Source organism: Phyllopteryx taeniolatus, chromosome 1 (assembly GCF_024500385.1).
Source record: "Phyllopteryx taeniolatus isolate TA_2022b chromosome 1, UOR_Ptae_1.2, whole genome shotgun sequence".
NCBI classification, from domain to species: Eukaryota; Metazoa; Chordata; class Actinopteri; order Syngnathiformes; family Syngnathidae; genus Phyllopteryx; species Phyllopteryx taeniolatus.
In genome coordinates, this window is record NC_084502.1 from 24,269,598 (window position 1) to 24,291,056 (window position 21,459).

The following is a 21,459-nucleotide window of genomic DNA, read 5'->3' on the forward strand; positions in this document are numbered from 1 at the left end:
ACAAAATACTGCAATTGGCTGGCTACAGTCCAGAGTGTACCCAGCTTCTTGCCTGGAGTCAGCTGGGATAGGCTCCAGCACAACCGCAACCCTAGTGAGGATAAGCGATGGAGCGATGAAGAGATGAATGAGCGGATAGAATTGTGCAAATACAGCCACACATTTTCAATTATATTTTGGCACTGATCTCTTCTTTCTAGAAAAGTCCCTTACCTCATATTTTTCATGTCCGATACCCACAGACCCTTACCAAAAAAATTTTATATCATGGAAAAGTTTATTTATCTCCATAATTCCATTCAAAAAGTTGAACTTTCATAGTTTATACATTGAGGCACCACAAGTTCAACAATTTCAAGTATTTCTTTATGTTTACATAATTTGGGCTTCCAGCTCATACAACCCACAAAATCAGGAATTCAAAAAATTTTAATGGATCTGGTACACCTAATTTCCTTTTGATAATACCCCATAGATTCTCAATGGGGTTTAGATCTGGCGAGTTGGATGGTCAGTCAAGCACTGTGATGGCATGGGCATCAAACTAGGTTCTGGCGGTATGGGCAGGGGCCAGGTCCTGCTGGAAGATGAAATCTGCATTATACAGATCCTTAGCAGAAGTAATCATGAAGTCCTCAAAAACATTCTGGTACACTGTTGCTGTGACCTTGGATTTAAGAAAGCAGAGTTTACCAACACCTGCACTGGACATTGCACCCCAAATCATGACTGACTGTGGATATTTCACACTGGACCCCAAGCAGCTTGAGTTCTGTTCTTTACCCGTCTTCGTCCAATCCCTTAATTCCCGAAAGAAAGGCACACTTTCCTTTCATCGGAAAACAGGACCACTGGCCGACAGTCCACTCCTTCTTCTCCTTGGCCCAGTTGAGACGCTTCCTACATTGGCTCAGAATTAGAAGTGGCTTGTCCCGAGTAACCAGGAAGCAGTTGTAGCTCATCTCCCGGACGCGTCTGAATGTGGTGGTTTTTGAAGCTGTGACTTCCACCTCGTTCCACTCTTTCTGGATCTCTGCTAGATTCTTGAATCTTTTCTATTTGATAATCCGCTGAAGCCCATGGTCATCTCTTTTGCTGGTGCATCTTCGCCTGCCACATTTTGACCTTCCACTAGACTTTCCATTGATATGCTTGGACACAGCACTCTGTGGACAGCCAGCCTCCTTAGCTATGAACTTTTGTGGCTTACCCATCCTATGGAGGGTATCAGTGATGGTCTCCTGGCCAGTTGTCAAGTCTGCAATCTTCCCCATATTGAACCCAACTGAGACAATTGAACCAAACTGAAGAAATTTCATGACACTTGAGGAAACCTGTGCGGGTGCTTTGAGTTTAGTAGATGATTAGTGTGTGACACTCAGGTTAAAACATTTATGGCCTGCAAAATTTGGGCTGATTTCTTCACAGGATTCAATTTTTTGGAATTCCTGATTTTGTGGGTTTTATGAGCTGGAAGCCCAAATTATTTAAAAGTAAACAAATAAATACTTGAAATTATTTAAATTGTGGGCCCTGAATCTATAACCTATGAAAGCTTAACTTTTTGAATGGAATTATGGGAAATAAACCTTTCCATGATATAAATTTTTTTTGGAAAGGGTCTGTAATTTTGGGTACCAACCCACCAGTTCAGAATCACTGATTTAAAGGAAATACCAGTCCAAAAATAGCTAATAGCCTGACCAAACCCAAAAGAACCAGAAGAACACTTGTGATGTACCTGTACATCATTCCGCTTGGGTTCTGTCCGGACTTCTTCAGCTTGGATGTGCTTAGCTGGAGGACTGCTGCTCGCGCCTCCAGACACAGGAGGCGCAGACACCAAAGGAGGCCATAACTCTGAGGGCCCTTGCTGCTGCAGGAAGTCAATCCCGAACCGCAGACCCCCGTCAGGCGACAAGTCCCGCTCGCCCAGCTCGGACATGCCCCGGGAGAACTCCTCCATCCCCGTGTGCAGGTCGGTGAGGACGGTGAAGTCAACCTCGGCCTCCAGGCTGGAAGTGGAGCTGACTGTGATACTGGAACATTTGCGCTCGATGCCCAAGTGGGTTTCCTTCAAGTACAAGATCTCGTGGTCTTGATCGTCCTCGGACACTGACCCCAGACGTCGCTCCCAAGGCTCCCGCTACAAGAGAGGATCTATGATATCAGTTGAGAAATAACCAGCCTAACTACTAGCCTAACCTCTGAGCATAAAGTATACCTGTTCTTAGGTGAAGACTGTGGATGAATTTATGCTTTAGTATAAGTTTCACAAACACACATCATTTGCTATCTATTCCTGTTATAATATTAGGGCATATAAAACATTTGTTGTTATTATATTACTTGTATGTAATTGTAATTACTTGACAGTTACTGTTATTCCTGTAAACGTATGTATTTATTGTCAAAATATAAAAAAAAATTTCAGGTGAAATACTTCGAATAGCATTCGAGTTTTTCAATCTTAAAAACACAACTTTATGCACTTAATTAGATCTCATTTCCATCCATCCATTCATCCATCCATCAATTTTCTTTACGCTTAACCTTACTAGGGTCGCGGGTTGCTGGAGCCTATCTCAGCTATCGTCGGGCGGGAGGCGGGGTACACCCTGAATCGGTCGCCAGCCAATCGCAGGGCACATATAAACAAACAAACATTTGCACTCACATTCACACCTACGGGGAATTTAGAGTCTTCATTCAACCTACCACGCATGTTTTTGGGATGTGGAAGGAAACCGGAGTGCCCGGAAAAAAACCCACCCAGGCACGGGGAGAATATGCAAACTCCATACAGGCGGGGACGGGATTTGAACCCCGGTCCCCAGAACTGTGAGGCAGATGTCCTTCGTGCCGGCAGATCTCATTTTAGCCAGCATTAAATGATTAACTGAGTGTGATTTTTCTTTTTCTTTAAATTTGTGTGACTTTTTCTGACACTTTTTCGAAATTGGATGATGAAGAAGGCAAGAAAATGAGAAGCTCGGAAAAATTAGCATGAAATTAGCAAGTGTTTCGGTGTCATGACTGTCTGAGATGATCACCCGTAATAATAATAATAATAATCCATCCATCCATTTTCAACACCGCTTATCCTGGTTAGGGTCGCGGGGCGCTGGAGCCTATCCCAGCAGAGTTCGGGCGAAAAGCGGACTACACCCTGAACTGGTCGCCAGTCAGTCGCGGGGCACATATAGACACAGACAACCATTCGCACCCGCATTCACACCGTCACTGAGTGGGAACTGAACCCACGCTGCCCGCACCAAAGTCAGGCGAGTGTACCACTACACCATCAATGACTGATGATAATAATAATAATAATAATAATAATAATAATAATAATAATAATAATAATAATAATAATAATAATAATAATAATAATAATAATAATAATACGGGCGGCACGGTGGACGACTGGTTACAGCGTCAGCCTCACAGTGCTGAGGACCCAGGTTCAATCCCCGTTCCCGCCTGTGTGGAGTTTGCATGTTCTCCCCGTGCCTGCGTGGGTTTTCTCCGGGCACTCCGGTTTCCTCCCACATCCCAAAAACATGCATTAATTGGAGACTCTAAATTGCCCGTAGGCATGACTGTGAGTGTGAATGGTTGTTTGTTTCTATGTGCCCTGCGATTGGCTGGCAACCAGTTCAGGGTGTACCCCGCCTCCTGCCCGATGATAGCTGGGATAGGCTCTAGCACGCCCGCGACCCTAGTGAGGAGAAGCGGCTCAGAAAATGGATGGATGGATAATAATATGTTTTATTTGTATTATACTTTACATTCAATGATCTAAGTGTTACTGAGAAGAAATTTAAAAAAAATACAGTACATTAATAAAAAATTGGTTACAATTATTAAAATGATCAGAAGCAGTTCAGTAGTCATGTTGATGCTTAAACTTAAGTGTTGGTTCTGTTAAGCGATGTTCAGCGCGGTTACCAGTTTTATTTTGATAGCATTCTGTTTTTGTTCTATTACGGCTGGATTGATATGACTCTTAGTCGGTATTGACATTATTTTCTTAACAAAGGACTTTCTGTGACTGGTGTTGCACATTTGAGTCACATTTCTTTGTGCTGTTTGATAGGAAGGACTAAGTGAAGATGTAGACCGCTACATTAGCTTCTCCCACTAGCTTCTACCCGCTGACTGGTTAGCTTTCATAAGCTTGTCAGCTGTGATCGAACGGTAGAGTGCTTTATGTTTTACATTCAATGGTTGATTTTATTTCATACTTGTCTGACAATGTTAAAGAATGAGATGTGTGACATGCACCAGCACCGCCAATGAAATTAGCCCACCTTCATTACAGTTCAAGTGTTTAAAGAATATTTAATTGTTTCTTATGCAATAATCCGCAAAAATAAAATCAAGGCAACCGGACTGTTCTTGTCTGTTAAAGATTTTGCATCTTTAACATAGAAGGCTCCTTCAGTTCTAAAACTTTAGGGGTGGAGTCTTAAGAAACTTTAGAACTGAATAAAACATTTGGATTAAAGGTGAAACGTCTTCAACAAACAAGAACAGTCCAGTTGCCTTCATTCAACCTTTGTAGATGATGATTGAGAATCTACACAGACTAACATAATAATATAAGATGTTAAAATGCTTAAATTATATTGCCTGTACAGTTTCTAAAGATTTTATGATGACGCCAGCTTGGACTCCGGAAATAAATCTCCCAAATAAAATTGAAATGCAGTTTTAAAACACAGTTAACACAACTTCATGGTACCCCTGTAATAGAAACACCATCCAGTATGATGCTGAGTGATTACTCACCACGGAATCGCTGAGAGGTTCCTCATGAATGGCAGGTGTCGAAGGTGTCTCCTACAGAAGAACAAACAAAGCACAAATGTACATTATTAGAAAGCCAATAATGAATCAAATCTTAAAATTTACTGAGATGACATTGTACCTAATGGTATCCAAATAATGGGATTTCATTAGAAAAATGAACTCAAACATTAGTTTTGACAGTTGAAGTTCTCAATGTAATGCATGACAAGTCATCCATTAGGGTTTCTTACTCAGGCTGAAAAACAAACAACAGAATTCCTAACTAAAGCTTTAGTCAGAAGCATGCTGTATTTCACTTTAAAATTAACTGTAATGCCATGCACTCGAAAACTGCACTTTAAAAAACAAAAAAACAAAAACAATTTTCAGGTGAAAGGTATTCATTTGGAAATGGGATGTATGAATGCCTGAACCCTGAAAGATTTGGCAGCTCTGCAGCCTCTGACTGTGTCTAATTGATGTTTTTGGATTGTCTAATGTTGCTACAGAGGTGCCAAGGCAGGACATTTAGTCTCAGAGCCGTTCTTAGCCACTTACTAACTGATTTTGACGAAATAATGGTTGGAAAAGGCCTTGCGCTCCTTGCAACAGCGGCCACCTTATTCATGTGAGGATGTTGAAAGGAAAAAGGAGACCTTAATGTAAAGGTCCGTGACGTTCTGAAATGGCCAAGCAGATGTCAAGCTTTGCAGAGGGCAACAAAAGGAAAGCAAAAAGCTCGCTGGACCGTGGACAAGAGTTAAGTCGATCAATGGCTTTTGCTTTCTCAATCACATGAGTTCTGAAGAATGAGCGTGTGATTTTCGGTTTACTTTTCAGATGGCAAAGATTTGCAAGTCATTGCGTCAAGCTCATGCAATGTTTTACTTCCCCATGATGGACAGACAGATTTTGGCAGGACGCATGGGTGGTTTACCGCTTGCTTCCTCTTGGTGGTGTCATGGTTGGTTCTGTAGTGGATGTGGCTGCAGTCGGTGTTGCTGTGGCGGTCTCTTGACCATTGCTTTTTCAGAGGAAGTGTTCGTGGGGGAACTGTTGGAAACCTAGACAGGAGTCTCTCTGCGTTCAAGTCTGCATTATTTTGAGCATCTTCCTGTTGCTCGCCACTAGTCATTGAATTTCCTGCCTCCCTGAATTCTCTAAAGTACTGTTGTTGTTGTTGTTGTTCTTGTTGATGATGATGTGATGGACCAGCACCGCTGTGGTATTTTCTAGCTGCTGAGTTATCACTGACTCTATCTGTGGAAGAGTGCAGTCTATTATCATCCCCCACTCTCCTTGTTGCTTCACCGGATCCACCTTCTGATTGTATCAATGCTGCATCCCCAACAATGCTCCACGCAGACTGGTTTGGAGACTGCACACAAACTATGGTATCTTTAGTCAAAGATTTTTTTGATCTCTGTGGCTTGAGAGGAACTACTTTGCTGACTTCAGAATGTTCAGAGTTCAAAGTTTTGCTGATATCGTTCGGCAAATCTTGAAGAGTCGGGCCCTCGATTTTCTGTGTGTCACTCGACGCTCTGCCTCCTTCTCCCTTTGAGACCGTTTTAAAGTTCTTTGTTAGTGCTTGAGGCATGTTTTGCTCATATTGGCAAAGCTTCACATCTCTGCTCTGTGTTCCGTTCCTTTGTTTTTCCTTAGAGGAGCTGAATCCATTTTCATGAATGTAACTCCTTGTTAATACAGAATCATTTCCATTGTTAGTGGTTAAAGGAGCATCGATGGAGCTTCTAACTGTTAGCCCTATTGCTCTTAAATTGTTTTTAGGAGATATCCCGGTTGGAGAGTTCCACGTTCCCCCATTTTCCATTGCCCAAGGTGTGACCGTCAATGTGGCTCTAGCCACATTAGAGTCACAATCCAGCGCTCCTCCATTAGCATCCTGCTTGTCAATCAGTTTGGCTTCACCAGTCGCCTATGTTGACATAGAGTAAACAGTTTCGTTAGCCTAGCGTGACAATCCGATGTTACCGTATGAAACACTAAAATGGATTTTTCAAGACAAGTCAAAGAGGAAATGCAAATCATGTCATTCCTCTCTCATACGTCAAGATCTGTTTTTCTCACTTTTTTGTTCCATCTCAGAAAGTAAAATTTGGAATGGCTGCACAAGACATTACGAGACATCTGGCCAAGCCAAACAGATCAGACAAAGGGAAAATAACGATGTCATTACCCAGGAATCAAATCTCATTCTTACTGGTTTCCGCTCTGGGGTTCCTCCAAGAGAAGTAGCAGAGCCAGCACGTTTCTCCCGCTGTGTCATCTTACTATTGGGCTGCCTCAAAGCCCTTTTCAGCTCATTGATGCTAGCCTGGTGTTTCTGTAGAACATCTTCTGGCTTGTCTAAGAACTGCTGATGACACAGTGGAGGTCAAGGCAGAGTTACAAACACCAATAAAAATAGATACTTTCCAGATATGTCATCTTCAATAAAGGTCCAAATTAAACAGGATCTCGTTGTACTCTCTCAGGCATTAATACTTCTCCCCATGCTACATTACACTGGTCTCTTTTGGCTTTGTTTATAGTATCTCGTCACAACATTAACAAACCTGCAGTTAAACATTGAACAAAATGTTTGGAAGCAGGTGTTCCTCTGTTAGACAGTTCAAAAAATGCTTCTCGCAATAATGTTACACCAATAGGAAGCCTCTTTTCAAGGAACATGCATTTGTGGGATGAGCAGCACAGCTGAGTATGTGCATTGTGCCCATGTAAAATGGGACACATCATCACTGCCTATACCAAACACCTTATTTTGTTGTTGCTGTTGACTGTCTATTCTTTGGTGGGTTGGATGAATGAAATCTCATATTGTCACATTAAAATATATATGACATTGGCAGTTTTCCTATGTATTCATTTGATGAACATTCAAAGAGCCTCAGTAGCATACACAGCACCAACAGCATAGAACTGTACCTCCTCCTCAAGCTGGTCACCATCTTGGTCTCACATTGCTTTGGGATGGTATTTCACTCCTCAACCGGGAGTCATCACAAGTCAGTCATTTTGGTTGTGTTGGTCATTCTAGCATGACCAAGCCAATCCTACAAGTGGTCAGGACTGTTCGCAGGCCACTCCACTTTTTCTACTCCCAAAGAGTAGTCTCTGATAGACATTACTCTGTGAGGGAGAATGTCATCATCTTGGAGGATTGAGTACCAGAAGCTCAAAATATGAGTCAGTAGCAACAGTAAAATAAGCTGTTTGACATACTTTACATGTATTTGTGAATATTGTACACTGAAGTAAAAATAGACTGTTTTCATGTTGTGTTCTTGCACGAGAGTAAGTGATGGACGTCAAAGTAAACAAGACAGGCCAATACCTCCTGCTTGGGCCGAGCCGAGGCCAGATCCTTGTCCGAGTGGGGAGTGAGCCAAGTGAGATGAGGCGTTTTAAGCAAAGCAGAAGATGGTGTGATTTTATTTCATTAGTTTGGTTAATTTTCATGCAAAGATGCAAAAGCTTAGGGAAAAAAAAGGGAAGCACTCAAACATTCACACTGTCATCAAGCAATGCTTTCCAAGATTGGCCAATTGAATATTAATGTACTAATTACCAGACAACATGAGCAGTGAGGTCTACTTAACCACATGATAAATGATTGTATCTGTGCATCACTGAGTGCATGAGGCATTTTAAATAAGTGTGTCTTGTGTAGTGGGTTCAATTAAAATTAATGTTGATGATCAAATATTATCATATTTAACGCTTAGCTGTTGGAAAGTGGAGCATCAAGAGATTAGTCAATTAGGGAAAATCAGCAGTAATTGATGGCCATCAATTTCTATTGATTAATTAGTCCCTTTAATATAATTGAATGTATGCACCTGGTCTCTACAACAGTGATTCTCAAAGAGTGGTATGCTGGCTCCGTGTCGTGATCCGCAAAAGAATCACTGCCTGAGTGCTGATCAGTTGTATTTCACTTTTTAGTACAATACATTTGCATTTAATTTTGAACTGTTTTGATTAATTATTTTAATTAATTAATTTTAACTGTTTGTTTTTAAACTTTTAATTAGGTTTGGTTTTTTACTCTTCTGTGTAACACATTTTAATTAAATCATTAGTTATGTACTTGTTTTCATTTTCTTATACTTAAGCGCAGTGTTAATGTTCAAACTGTGCATAAACTTACAGTGGCTAACAATAATAAGTTTAAATCTTGTTTTTTTTCATACTTTTTTGGAATAAAACCTCTGTCTCAATTTGATTAACACATTGACCTGCTATTCTACTGTATTTTCATATTGGTCATGATTGTGGCACTTTTGAGAGCTAAGTATTTTTTAGGCAGTACTTGGCGTAAAAAGGTTGATAACCACTGAAATGTACTTTTATATACGTTTTTATGTGTTAAATGCATTGAATTATTTTTTTGCCATTCTTTTCAAAGCAGCAAAAGTTAGGATGCCTAGCATCCTTGAGAATTCTGATTTAAAGTATGTGTATTGGCTGTCTGTCAATATATCCATAGTGGGACCTTAAGACTGAAACTTTGCCAAAGTTGTAAAAAATCAAAAACAGACAAAACATTTTGGGGGAAAAAAATATTTGGAGGTCAAAACCACCATACAGCACTACTTGAGGTGAGGTTTCTTGCAGTGCATAGAATCTTATTTACAGACATAATCGGAATTGAACATTAACTATTTGCAGGCATTTTCATTTTCTGTCCATTCATCTGATAACAATTAATTGAGTCACAATATACTATCAGCATTGGAATTCTGCAAAATCACCTGCTGAATAAAAATAACATTCATTTCTGGGATAAACAATCATAACAGGGACACAGGGAGTTTACACGAGGTGCGGTACTAGACCAACAACTCCAACCACACGCACACAAAGTGGCCAAAATACCTCTGGTTTTGAGTCTACAGGCGAGGCTGCTTCCTCAGCCTGCAGGACAGCACAAGCCGGAGGGCAAAAAAAGGTCAGAGAAGAGGAAAGGGGGTGGTTAGCGAGAGGGAATGATGGCATTAGAGCAGCGGCAGGCTAGAAACGGTTTACAGGCTTTAAAAAATATATATATAAGGAGATTAAGGAGCAAGTCTTAAATGTCTTGAGAGAAGCTGAAAACGGGGGCAATTGGGTGAAACGATTGGGAAAGAAGGCATTGTGAATACCAATGTCAAAAGCAAAGGAAGGTGAAGTGGAGATATGATTATTTTATCCTTTTTTATGTTTGTTAAAGTCAAGGATGTGGCTCAGTACAAGACTGTGGGTATTGTATCAAATGAAATGTACATGTTTCATCCATTTTGATCAGCAGTCACTCATCAATGCCAGAGAAGCAATGTTAACGTCTCCCCTCGCCGTGTACCTTGAGTTCCAAAGTTTTGCTGCATGTTGAGCTGCTTGCACCATGAATGTGTTCTGGACCCCGGTTCAGCTCTAAGTCCTCGTCAGTGTCATGACCCTGGTCTTGGTCCTGGTACGGATAGTGGTAGTGATCATGGTCTAGGTCCAGGCTGCCTTCTTGGTCCAGGTCTTCTCTGGACATGAACTGTGTTCGTTCACTCGAGCTTCGCTGAGACAACTGGTCCATACTGTTACCTAAAGCTGAAGCTGGTTTGGTGGCAGTGGAGGTAAAAAAAAATGCAGTCTTTAGTTTTAATAATCACACATAACAAAAATCTATTTGGCATTGAATGAATCTGGATTTGAAGGCATTCATGCTAGATATTCTGTGAAAGAAAGGAATTAGGAGTGGGAGGGTGTATTTATTCCTTTAGTGCACATCTTTCAAAATTCCTGCTCCTGCCGGTTCTCTGACCATGCTGTGTGGTGCACTGCAGCTGGAATTTTTACACTCACCAAAGGGGCATTGTTTCTGAGACCTGTGAACTCTGTCTCACAAACATGAGCAATTTGGTTGATCTTTTTGATACATTTCTATACTTTGTCACAAATTACTTTTCTCATTGGTGTGGTTTATATCATTGCAGTTGTAAGAAATTTAAAGTTCTCCAAGATACAGATGCAGTTTTCCTTTTAAATAGCCTACCTATAGGTGATAGGTGCACCACCGAAAATGCCAGTACAGCAATTACATGCAAAGTAGTCTCTTACAACTTTTGAACCCTATTTAAGGGCAAGGATAAAGCCAACCCAAGATACAGTAGATTATTTTCTTCACAAGACAATAAAAACATGGGTACACTCTGGAGGAATTGAGAACTAATTTGCATACTTACCGCCGTCAATACTTCGGGACAGCAGGTACCTCTTGCTAACAGAGCGGTCAAACAGAGGGCCGGGCCTGTCAATCAGAGCACTGGCCTGTCTGGTTTGGGCTTGAGTTCGCCCACTGTAGCGGAATTTGGACCCAATCACCAGGAAGCCCTTTGGAGGCGGCTCTGGAGAAACCAACCTGTAAAAGCGGTTCATATATAATGTTGAAAATAAGGAGAGAATAAAGAAGTGGATGTCCATCTTTTAGTCCTGGATTTCAGAGGATACAATTAGCTCCCTAATCCATATTGTCAAGATTTGTCTTTTGATTGTGGCCAATCAAACCATGAATGAACCAATCAATATATTTTAAAGAGTAGACGGAGCAGCTAAAGGTATGGTTTGAGACTGAATCAACAGCACCTCTGCTTGTTATAGTCATAGTACACTCTGTTTTGCTTCAGTTGCTTCTAGACACAATTAATCAACAATCGATTCCACACAATCAGCAGGACTCTTAACCATTTAAATGATTTAATAATCTATGATCAGGCCCATCTCTACAAAACCTGTATTGTTCCATGCTACAGTGCAGAATAGGTGAGTGACCAAGTCCTACCTGAAGAAGGTGTGGTGCTCAATGCAAACCTTCCACAGTCGCTTCGAGGCCCGATGGTTGGGCAACTTGAAGCCAATGGTGCTCTCAAACTGTTCATACTGAGCCGTGATAGGGAAAGAGTGATGGATTGTGGAGGTTGGAAAAAAGAAAACAAGGGTGAGAGGAGCAAGTGCGGGGAAAGACGAAGACACAGTGTGAGGGTGAGCTGTGTTCACTCCAGAGCAATGGAAGAATCAATATATTTTCTGTTCCCTCAAACATATTTTCTTTGTTGACACGTATGGTACAACTCCAACCAACCTACAAATAAACATTCACTGCAACAGATGTTCAGTGATGTGAACAGATGTAGCATCTGTCCAATCAATAGGTTATTAGCAATATCATAGGTCTTTAATCAACACACTGACAGTCCTATCACAAAACAGAACCCTGACTGTCCAGGAAAATTACCACTGACCTGAGGATATACAGTATTGGAAGAAAATTCACAAGATGGCATGATATTCACTATGATGATATCAAGAAATATTAATATAATGGGCATTAAACATTATAAATGCCCTTAAGGATGTAGACTGAAGATAAAACAGAATGTCATTATTGAAGTAGACTTGAAGAGGATTGCTGTTAGTAAATACCTGGAGTCACATTCTTTAAACACCACAGACCAAGTCCAAAACCTTGGTGTACTGATAGATTCTGACCTGACTTTCAACAGTCATATAAAATCAATTACTAAAACTGCCTTCTACCATCTGAAGAACATATCGAGAGTATGAAGCCTTGCATGTGCCAAGCAGACCAGGAGAAGCTCATCCATGATTTTATCTCAAGTAGACTTGACTATTGTTAGGGACTGCCCCAAAAGAGCATTAAACAGCTGCAGATCATTCAGAATGCGGCACTTCGGGTTATGACCAGAACTAAGACTTTAGAACATATTACACCAATTCTAAAGTGTCTACACTGGCTCCCAGTCAGTCAGTCAGCTTTAGAATAGATTTTAAAGTTCTGCTACTGGTCTATAAATCACTAAATGGTTTAGGCCCTGAATACATGAACGAAATGCTAATGGCATATAAACCCAGTAGGGGTCTGAGATCTGCCAACTCAGATCTGATAACTGGAAACAGACTCCAAAGCAAACATGGCGAAGCAGCTTTTAGGTGCTATGCTGCATGCAAATCTAATAAATTGAAAATAGAATTGAAGTCAGCCCCAAGTGTCAATGTCTTTAAGTCCAGGTTAAAAAACTATTCTTTTTTTCCTCATGATTTATAGAGCATTTCCACTTTTTAATGATCTTTCTTCCACTGTACACTATTTTTATTTTTATTTATTTTTATGTCTTTAAATGTTTTTGAGGTTTTTTTTCTTCCTTTATTGTTTAATGCTTTTAATCAGCTAAAGCACATGGAGTTATCTTGTGTATGAAATGTACAATATAAATAAATTTGCTTTGCTTTTAGACTGAAAAAAAGCCAACAGGAAGCAACTGTGTCACAGCTATCATCCTTGGTTAGTTATATATAATAATTATAGATCCGTAACTGGCTAATAGTGTGACAGGAAATTCAAAAAGGGGAAAAAGAAAAAAATACATTTTATTTCAAAGATATCATCTTTGATTTTGGCACTTCTTTGGTCATCATACACTAAATTGCCAAAGGTTTCTGCTCCCCCATCCAAATAATCGGAATCAGGTGTTCCAATCAATTCCATGGCCACAGGTGTATAAAATCACACACAGAGGCATGCAGACTGTTTTTACAAATATTTGTGAAAGAATGGGTCACCCTCCGGAGCTAAGTGAATTCCAGCGTGGAACTGTGATAGGGTGCCACCTGTGCAACTTGTCCAGTCATGAAATTTTCTTGCTCCTAAATATTCCACAGTTGACTGTCAGCGGTATTGTATGAGCGTGGAAGCGTTTGTGAACAACAGCAACTCAGCCACGAAGCGGTAGGCCATGTCAACTGACCAAGTGGGGTCAGCAGATGCGAGGCGCAATAGTGCGAAGAGATCGCCAATTTTCTGCCAAGTCAATCGCTACAGACCTCCAAACTTCCTGTGGCCTTCAGATTAGCTCAAGAACAGTGTGCAGAGAGCTACGTGGAATGGGTTTCCAGGGCCGAGCAGCTTCATCCAAGGCATACATCACCAAGTGCAATACAAACCGTCAGATGCAGTGGTGTAAAGCACGCCGCCACTGGACTATAGAGCAGTGGAGATGGGTTCTCTAGAATGACGAATGACGACTTCTCCATCTGGCACTCAGATGGTTTGGCGGTTGCCGGGAGAATGGTACTTGTCTGACTGCATTGTGGCAAGTGTAAGGTTTGGTGGAGGGGGGATTATGGTGTGGGCTTTTTTTCAGGAGCTGGGCTGAGCCCCTTAGCTCCGGTGAAAGGAACTCTGACTGTTTCAGCATACCAAGAGATTTTGGACAAGTCCATGCTTCCAACTTTGTGGGAACAGTTTTGAGCTAGTTCCTCCCTCTTCCAAAATGAAGCAAGGTCTATAAAGACATGATGACAGAGTCTGGTGTGGATGAACTTGAATGGCCTGCACAGAGTCCTGATCTCAACCCGATACAACCCCTTTGTGATAAATTAGAGCAGAGACTGACAGCCAGGCCTTCCCGTCTAACATCAGTGTGTGACCTCACAAATGCGCTTCTGGAAGAATGGTAAAGAATTCCAATAAACACACTTCCAAACCTTGTGGACAGCCTTCCCAGAAGAGTTGAAGCTGTTATAGTGTAGCTGCAAAGGGTGGACCAACGTCATATTGAACCCTATGGATTAGGAATGGGATGTCACTTAGATTTATATGTGAGTCAAGGTGCAGTATGTGTGCGAATACCTTTGGCAAAATAATGGATCATACTCCATTATTCCAACCATCCGGACATGTTCTATAACTGAAGCTTATCCTGACGAAAGGCAGGGTTCACCATGGACTGCTCACCAGTCAATCGGAGGGCACGCAATAGACAAACAACCACTCACACTCACATTCACCCCTGACAAAAGCCAAACGAGCATGTGGAAAACATGATGCTGGGACAGACGTGCTATCCTGTCTTTCAATGTGCTGCCAGCAGGGAAACCATTCAAGACCCAGTAAAGTCATGTTCATGTTTTTTTTCTAAATATATTAAATATGTTTGAAGATAAGTGCTGAAAATGTGCAGACTGAGAATATAGCACCAGATTGCCGACATATTGGATTAAACTCTTTTTCTTTTTTGGGCAGCCGTGGTCAAATGGTTAAGATCATCGCCTGCCACCGTGGGTGACCTTGGTTCAAGACCCCGAATGGACCATCTGCCAACATCTCCCGGACTCACGGCTGTGGTGTCCTTGAGCAAGACACTGATACCCCGAAATGCTCCCTGGGCGCTTCAGCTGCCCCCTGCTCCAGTGTGTTCCACTAACTTGTGTATCTGTTCACTGTGATGGGTTAAATGCAGAGAACAAATTTGGTGTGCATGCATGCATGTTCATGACAATAACATGACATTTTTCTACCACTACAGTGTACAATGGTCCATCAAGCTATGCCTACTACCCAAAAAAATACATATTCCCTGAAGTGTTATGTCTTATTTGGGCCACAGTGTCTCTGTTGTGTGCCCCCACATGTGGCGGATAGCGAGGCAGCAGGTAAACGGAACGGCTCCCCGCACCACGCCAGCCCACCAGTGGCTAGAGCACCCTACCACGATCCGGCGCACTGGTGTTGGGGCCCCTCCAAATTGCCACAGCTCCCCAGACAAGCCCCTCACAAATGAGACACTTTCGGGAAAAATAAGTTTGCGCTAGCTCACGAGATAACGAGCTAACTGGGTAGCAAGCTTATGAGGCAGCGAGCTTGGCAGTACGGCGTCGGCTCGTCCAATAAGTTACCGCCTCACTAGGTTTTGTATCATATATGCATCCACATAACAGCGATGTATCAGGGAAAGTTAACTGTTTAATCGACAAAGTGGATGCGTGTGGCTGTGTGAGCCACAAAGAGCCACAGACGCCTATGTGATTGACAGCTGAAGATTCCGCGGAGTGGACTCAGTAGACATGACCACACAATCCTGCAACTGGAGGGTGGGCTCTCTTTTTCAGGATTTGGCAGTCTTATTTTATATACTTGTGGCTTTTTTAATTAATTCAAATTTGGCAGACATTTTTTGGTCTGTTCACTGGGCCTTTAAATGAAAAATTGAAATCTAACCTTGTTATCCAAACATCTCGCAAAAAGACATCCAAAGGGTTGTTTTTATCTACCTCTCCAGGACGAATCTTGATGTAAAAGTTGCTCCTCTTGTAGGAGATCTTGAGGATCTTTGGCCAGGCAAAGCGGTTGATCCTTAGACGGTCTCGGTAAATGAGCAGACCGTTGGCGCTGACACCCAGCATTATGTCAATCCCCTCAGAATCCTAATCAGCATGGGCAACAGTGCGTGGAAAAATCCCTGTATTAAGAGTATGCTGCTACATGTACTGTACATGTAACAGCCCTAATAGTTTGTCTCTGTACCTTAGCGTGATGAAGGTCCACACCATACATTGAGAGCTTCTTGGCATTTTCTAGAAAACTCACTTCGGCCTCTGCTGGACTCATTCCCCTATGGTGCGATAATCACAAATGACACATCATTGAATCAAAAATCAAAATCAATCTTTATGCAGAACCCAAGGCATCAATTCCAACAGTTTTTAACCTCATTAAGACATTTTCACAATTACCAGAATATGCTATCAATTGGTCAAAATCAATAATATTCCCTATAACAACTAACTCATGAAATCTTGCAGACCAAAATCCAAACATTCCTATTCCGACAGGGACTATAAAATATCTAGGCATTAATATATCAGCAAAACATACAGAGTTAAATAATTTAAATCACGTACCTCTATTGGAAAAAAATGGTGATGATTTAAAACGTTGGAACAGCCTACTTATCTCACTTTTAGGGCGTATAGCTACAGTAAAAATGAAAACGTTACCACAAATTAACTATTCATTTTCAACCATCCTTTTCAAACTCACAATAAAATGGTTCCAAATGCTGGACTTCGCCATTTGAAAATTTTACTCGAAAAATAACAAAAATATAATTACCCTAGCTACCCTTCCGAAAGGTAAAACAGAAGGGGGACTTGACGCACCCAATTTCAAATACTATTACTTAGCTAGCCAAATACAGTGCCTCATGAAATGGTTACATCCAAATGTTGAACAACAATCTTGGCTGGAACGAGAACAGATAGACTGCAATAGCACCAAACCTCCCATTTATCAGCACAATTCTCCAATGCCACAAATGTTTTAAGAGTCCGATTATTGCATCCACTTTATCGGCTTGGTGGAAAGGTCTAGAAACCACGCAATCTCGGTCAGCACCATATCATTCCTGCCCAATCTGGCACGATCCCGATTTTGCGATTAACAAAATACCCCTTTACTGCAGCACAAGGGAACAATGTGGAATTGACCGCCTACATCACCTATTAAAAAAAAAATGCATTCATGTCACATGAAAGCTTATTCCAAGAATTTCATATTAGAGGTGGTAACTTCCTTCAATACTATAAAGAACAACAATCCTAAAAAGATTCTCAACACACGTGAATCCTTTAGAACTACCCTTTTTTGTTCAGAAAATAGTAGAACTACTCCCACAAAACAAAAAAACTCCTTTCAAAAGTACACAATTAATCTCAAGTACTAATTCAATACACTCACCAACAGCAAAATGGGAAAAATACCTCTCAATGTCTACTGACATTGATTACTGGGCACACATCTGTAGAAATACATTCTCAGTGACAAAAAAAAAAGCAATTTATAGCTAATCCAGTTGAAAGTAGTCCATAGATCACACGTTATGCAATATAAGTATGCATAAGTATGCCCGTACCCCTCCCTTTGGGACTGGTCAGGGTGCTTCGGTTGGGCTCGGGACGTCCCTGGGTCTTGGGGGGTCGGTGGCGTCCCCCTGGTTGGGTTCCCCTTCTGGATGGGCTTGCTGGCTTGGCCCCCCCTTGTGGATGGAGGGGGCCAGGCCCACCCTTCTTCAATGTGCCAGCTGAGCAACTCGGTACACCAGCTGACTAACATGCATGTGATATGGTGTTCATTCACTAATAAATTCCATAGACACGCAATAGGCTTTAATTACTCGTGCTGGGACCACTAATAACAACAGAGGTTATACTAAAATATCAACTCACAGGTTCTTAGAGGTGTTTAGACACTAAAAAAAGAATCCCACCGCACCACTTGTCAGTAGCACTGCCTTGCTCATTTCCCACATCCTCTCCTGTCCTGCCCTTTTCTGTCCTCTCTCATCTTGTTCTCTTGGTTAGTTATTGCATGACCTCACTGGGTGCCCCCTCCCCTATCCACAAATAAGAACGCGATTTGACTGTTGTAACGTTACTTGTGCTCAAATATCTAGACTGTCTAACAATTGTTCTGCTGTGGTTCGCACCCATATTCCCCTTGTCCACTCTGTCCCTCTCTCTGTCTGGCTGAATTTTCAATAACCATCTGAATAATAAAAACATTTTAAAAAATAAGCAGAGGGAGTATTTCAAACTCCCCTGTTGCGCAGCAAAACTGTTCCAGCACAAAAGGCCTACAGATCCACCATTCTGCAAGCCTGCAAGCCCATGCAGCTCAACAGGACAGGTTAAAAAAAAAAAAAGTATCTTCCATACCCTACAAAGTATCACTGGCAATTAGGTAAATTTGTGTGCCGACCTATAGTTACGATGCAGCTCCATCACCCTTTCTTCCAGCTCCCGTGTCTGGTTAGGTGCAAAGCGAAAGTCAGCGACATAGTCCGGCCCATGTTCCTCAGGCTCATAGTCACCCAGTTCAGCTTGAACAGTGTAGGAGCCCAGGAGGGCGTGCGTAACAAAAGAACAGGGCAGACGGCCAGACAGGATGTCATCCCTCAACTGCAGGCACAGGTAATACCTGAAGAGTAAAACATACGAACACCTGTTAGGTTTAGTCTTTTTTTATTCTAGCGTGACGTCACAAATAAAACTGGCGCTACACATCATCCTTTACTGTCATTGTAGCAAATCTCGGGAGACTTTAGACTGAAGCTAAAAGGATTAACTTTTTTTTGCTAACTTAATAAATTGATATTTGTGGGATGTGTGATGCAACCACAAGTAATGCCAATGAGGAAAGTGTGATAAAAACTTCCAGTTGTATATTTTTTTTTTTTTTAGGGTCACAAAGGGCATGGATAGATAATCACACTTGCATGCACAGAAATAATACCTCTCAAGACATGACAAAAATGCATATTGTAGCTTTCTTTAATACATGCTTTTGCATAAACCATACATAAATATATAGATTAAAAAAAGAGAAATTTAAGACAAAGAAGTCCAAAAAAGGAAGAGGAGAAAAGAGAGATGAAATGTTTTTAGAAAATCTGTACATACAAATCTTTGTTAGCACATCTGCCTCACAGTTCTTGGGGCCTGGGCTCAAATCTGGGCTCGCCTGTTTGGAGTTTGCATGTTCTCCTTGTGCCTGCATGGGGTTCCTCCGGTTTCTATTGGCATCATGATGTAAATCATTGGTGTTTGTATGAGGAATTTGCGATTGCTTATTGAGACATTACAAGGAATTTGCTAATAAGTGAGAGGGTATCGATGAAAAAATATTAAAAAATATATATATAAATATATATATATATATATATCCATCCATTTTCTTTACAGGTTATCCTCACTCAGGTCGCGGGCTGCTGGAGCCTATCCCAGCTATCTTTGGGCGTATATATATATATATATAAAACATTTAAATATATATTTATATTTTAGATTTGAGATTTAAATTAACATTTAACCTTTGGATTTAACTATAAAGTTGACAAATATTCAAATGTTATTCTAAACTCTCGAAAATTCATACAATTTTTTTAAACTGTTTGGAACCTCAATATGACAAAATGTTGCTGTTATTTTCAGTGTGAGCCGCTTTACAAATGGCGCCCCATAGTTGTTGTTATTATAATTTCATTTGTTGTTTCTCCATTAAATTATTTTTCCTGATTCTGTGATATGAATCACCCTGGTTTTGAAATAAAGAATAAAGAGCTGCAAGACTGTCTGGTTGGTCTGCTGAAGACGAGCCCTTCAAGAGTATGTCAAAAACACACAAGGAATTTGTATCTGGTATTGAACAGCCATTTGTTAGAAACACAGTACAGAGAGTCACTTAGCAATGAAAGGTTCCCTGTAATGTGGAAGCAGTGGAGCACTCTTTTACTACGAAGCCACGCTGTTGTAACACGTGCAGAATGTGGTTTGGCATTGTCTCGCTGAAATAAGCAGGGGCATCCATGAAAAAGACGTTGCTTGGATGGATTTCTCCAAAACCTGTATGTACCGTTCAGCATTAATGGTGCCTTCACAGATGTGTAAGTTACCCATGCCATTGGCACTAACACAGCCCCATACCATCACAGATGCTGGCTTTTGAACTTTGCGTCCATAACAGTCCAGATGGTTCTTTTCCTCTTTGGCCCGGAGGACACGACGTCCACAATTTCTAAAAACAATTTGAAATGTGGACTCGTCGGACCACAGAACACTTTTCACTTTGCATCAGTCCATCTTAGGTGAGCTCGGGCTCTGAGAAGCCGGTGGCATTTCTGGGTGTTGTTGAGAAATGGCTTTTGCTTTGCATAGTAGAGTTTCAAGTTTCACTTACGGATGTAGCGCCGAACTGTATTTACCGACATTGGTTTTCTGAAGTGTTCCTGAGCCAATGTAGTGATATCCTTTACACATTGTTGTCAGTTTTTGATGCAGTGCCGACTGAGGGATCGAAGGTCACGGGCATTCAATGTTGGTTTTCGGCCTTGCTGCTTACATGCAGTGATTTCTCCAGATTCTCTGAACCTTTTGATGATATTATGGACCGTAGATGATGAAATCCCCAAATTCCTTGCAATTGTACGTTGAGGAACATTGTTCTTAAACTGCTCAACTGTTTTCTAACGCACTTGTTCACAAAGAGGTGAACCTCGCCCCATCTTTGCTTGTGATTGACTTAGCAATTCAGGAAAGCTCCTTTTATACCAAATCATGGTAACCACCTGTTCCCAATTAGCCTGTTCACCTGTGGAATGTTCCAAACAGGTGTTTGATGAGCATTCCTCAACCCTCCATCCATCCATTTTCAACACCGCTTATCCTGGTTAGGGTCGAGGGACGCTGGAGCCTATCCCAGCTGACTTCGGGCGAAAGGCGGACTACACCCTGAACTGGTTGCCAGTCAGTCGCAGGGCACATATAGACACAGACAACCATTCGTACTCACATTCACACCGTCACTGAGTGGGAACTGAACCCACGCTGCCTGCACCAAAGTCAGGCGAGTGTACCACTACACCATCAGGGACTTCATTCCTCAACCTTCTCAGTCTTTTTTTGCCACCTGTCCCAGCTTTTTTGGAACGTGTTGCAGCCATAAAATTGTAGGTTAATGATTTGCTAAAAACAACAAAGTTTATCAGTTTGAACAATAAATATATTGTCTTTGTAGTGTATTCAATTAAATATAGGTTGAACATGATTTGCAAATCATTGTATTCTCTTTTTATTTATGTTTAACACAATGTCCCAACGGCGGCACGGTGGCCGACTGGTTAGAGCGTCAGCCTCACAGTTCTGAGGTGCGGGGTTCAATCCCCGTCCCCGCCTGTGTGGAGTTTGCATGTTCTCCCCGTGCCTGCGTGGGTTTTCTCCGGGCACTCCGGTTTCCTCCCACATCCCAAAAACATGCAT

General features: G+C 41.5%; 2 protein-coding genes across 14 annotated transcripts in view; both read right to left on the reverse strand.

The window, feature by feature from the left end:
- The window catches only part of si:dkey-178k16.1 (protein 4.1), an 82,965-nt gene that overhangs the window by 10,716 nt on the left and 50,790 nt on the right, over positions 1-21,459 (reverse strand). For 7 of the 13 annotated variants that reach the window (XM_061782510.1, XM_061782482.1, XM_061782546.1 and 4 more), the window contains 11 exons: positions 18,404-18,622; positions 16,172-16,259; positions 15,919-16,071; positions 11,630-11,727; positions 11,034-11,209; positions 10,160-10,404; positions 9,697-9,735; positions 8,153-8,182; positions 7,019-7,174; positions 4,795-4,845; positions 1,742-2,146 (listed from right to left, as the gene is read on the reverse strand). In XM_061782510.1, coding sequence (XP_061638494.1) covers positions 1,742-2,146; positions 4,795-4,845; positions 7,019-7,174; positions 8,153-8,182; positions 9,697-9,735; positions 10,160-10,404; positions 11,034-11,209; positions 11,630-11,727; positions 15,919-16,071; positions 16,172-16,259; positions 18,404-18,622 — 1,660 coding nt within the window. The other 6 variants (XM_061782525.1, XM_061782585.1, XM_061782555.1 and 3 more) reach the window with 6 other exon arrangements.
- Positions 5,010-6,885, reverse strand: LOC133482448 (uncharacterized). The gene is made up of 2 exons (XM_061782598.1): positions 5,732-6,885; positions 5,010-5,474 (listed from the first exon to the last, which is right to left on the reverse strand). The coding sequence occupies exons 1-2, from the start codon at positions 6,626-6,628 to the stop codon at positions 5,415-5,417; spliced, it is 957 nt and encodes a 318-aa protein (XP_061638582.1). The 5' UTR covers positions 6,629-6,885; the 3' UTR covers positions 5,010-5,414.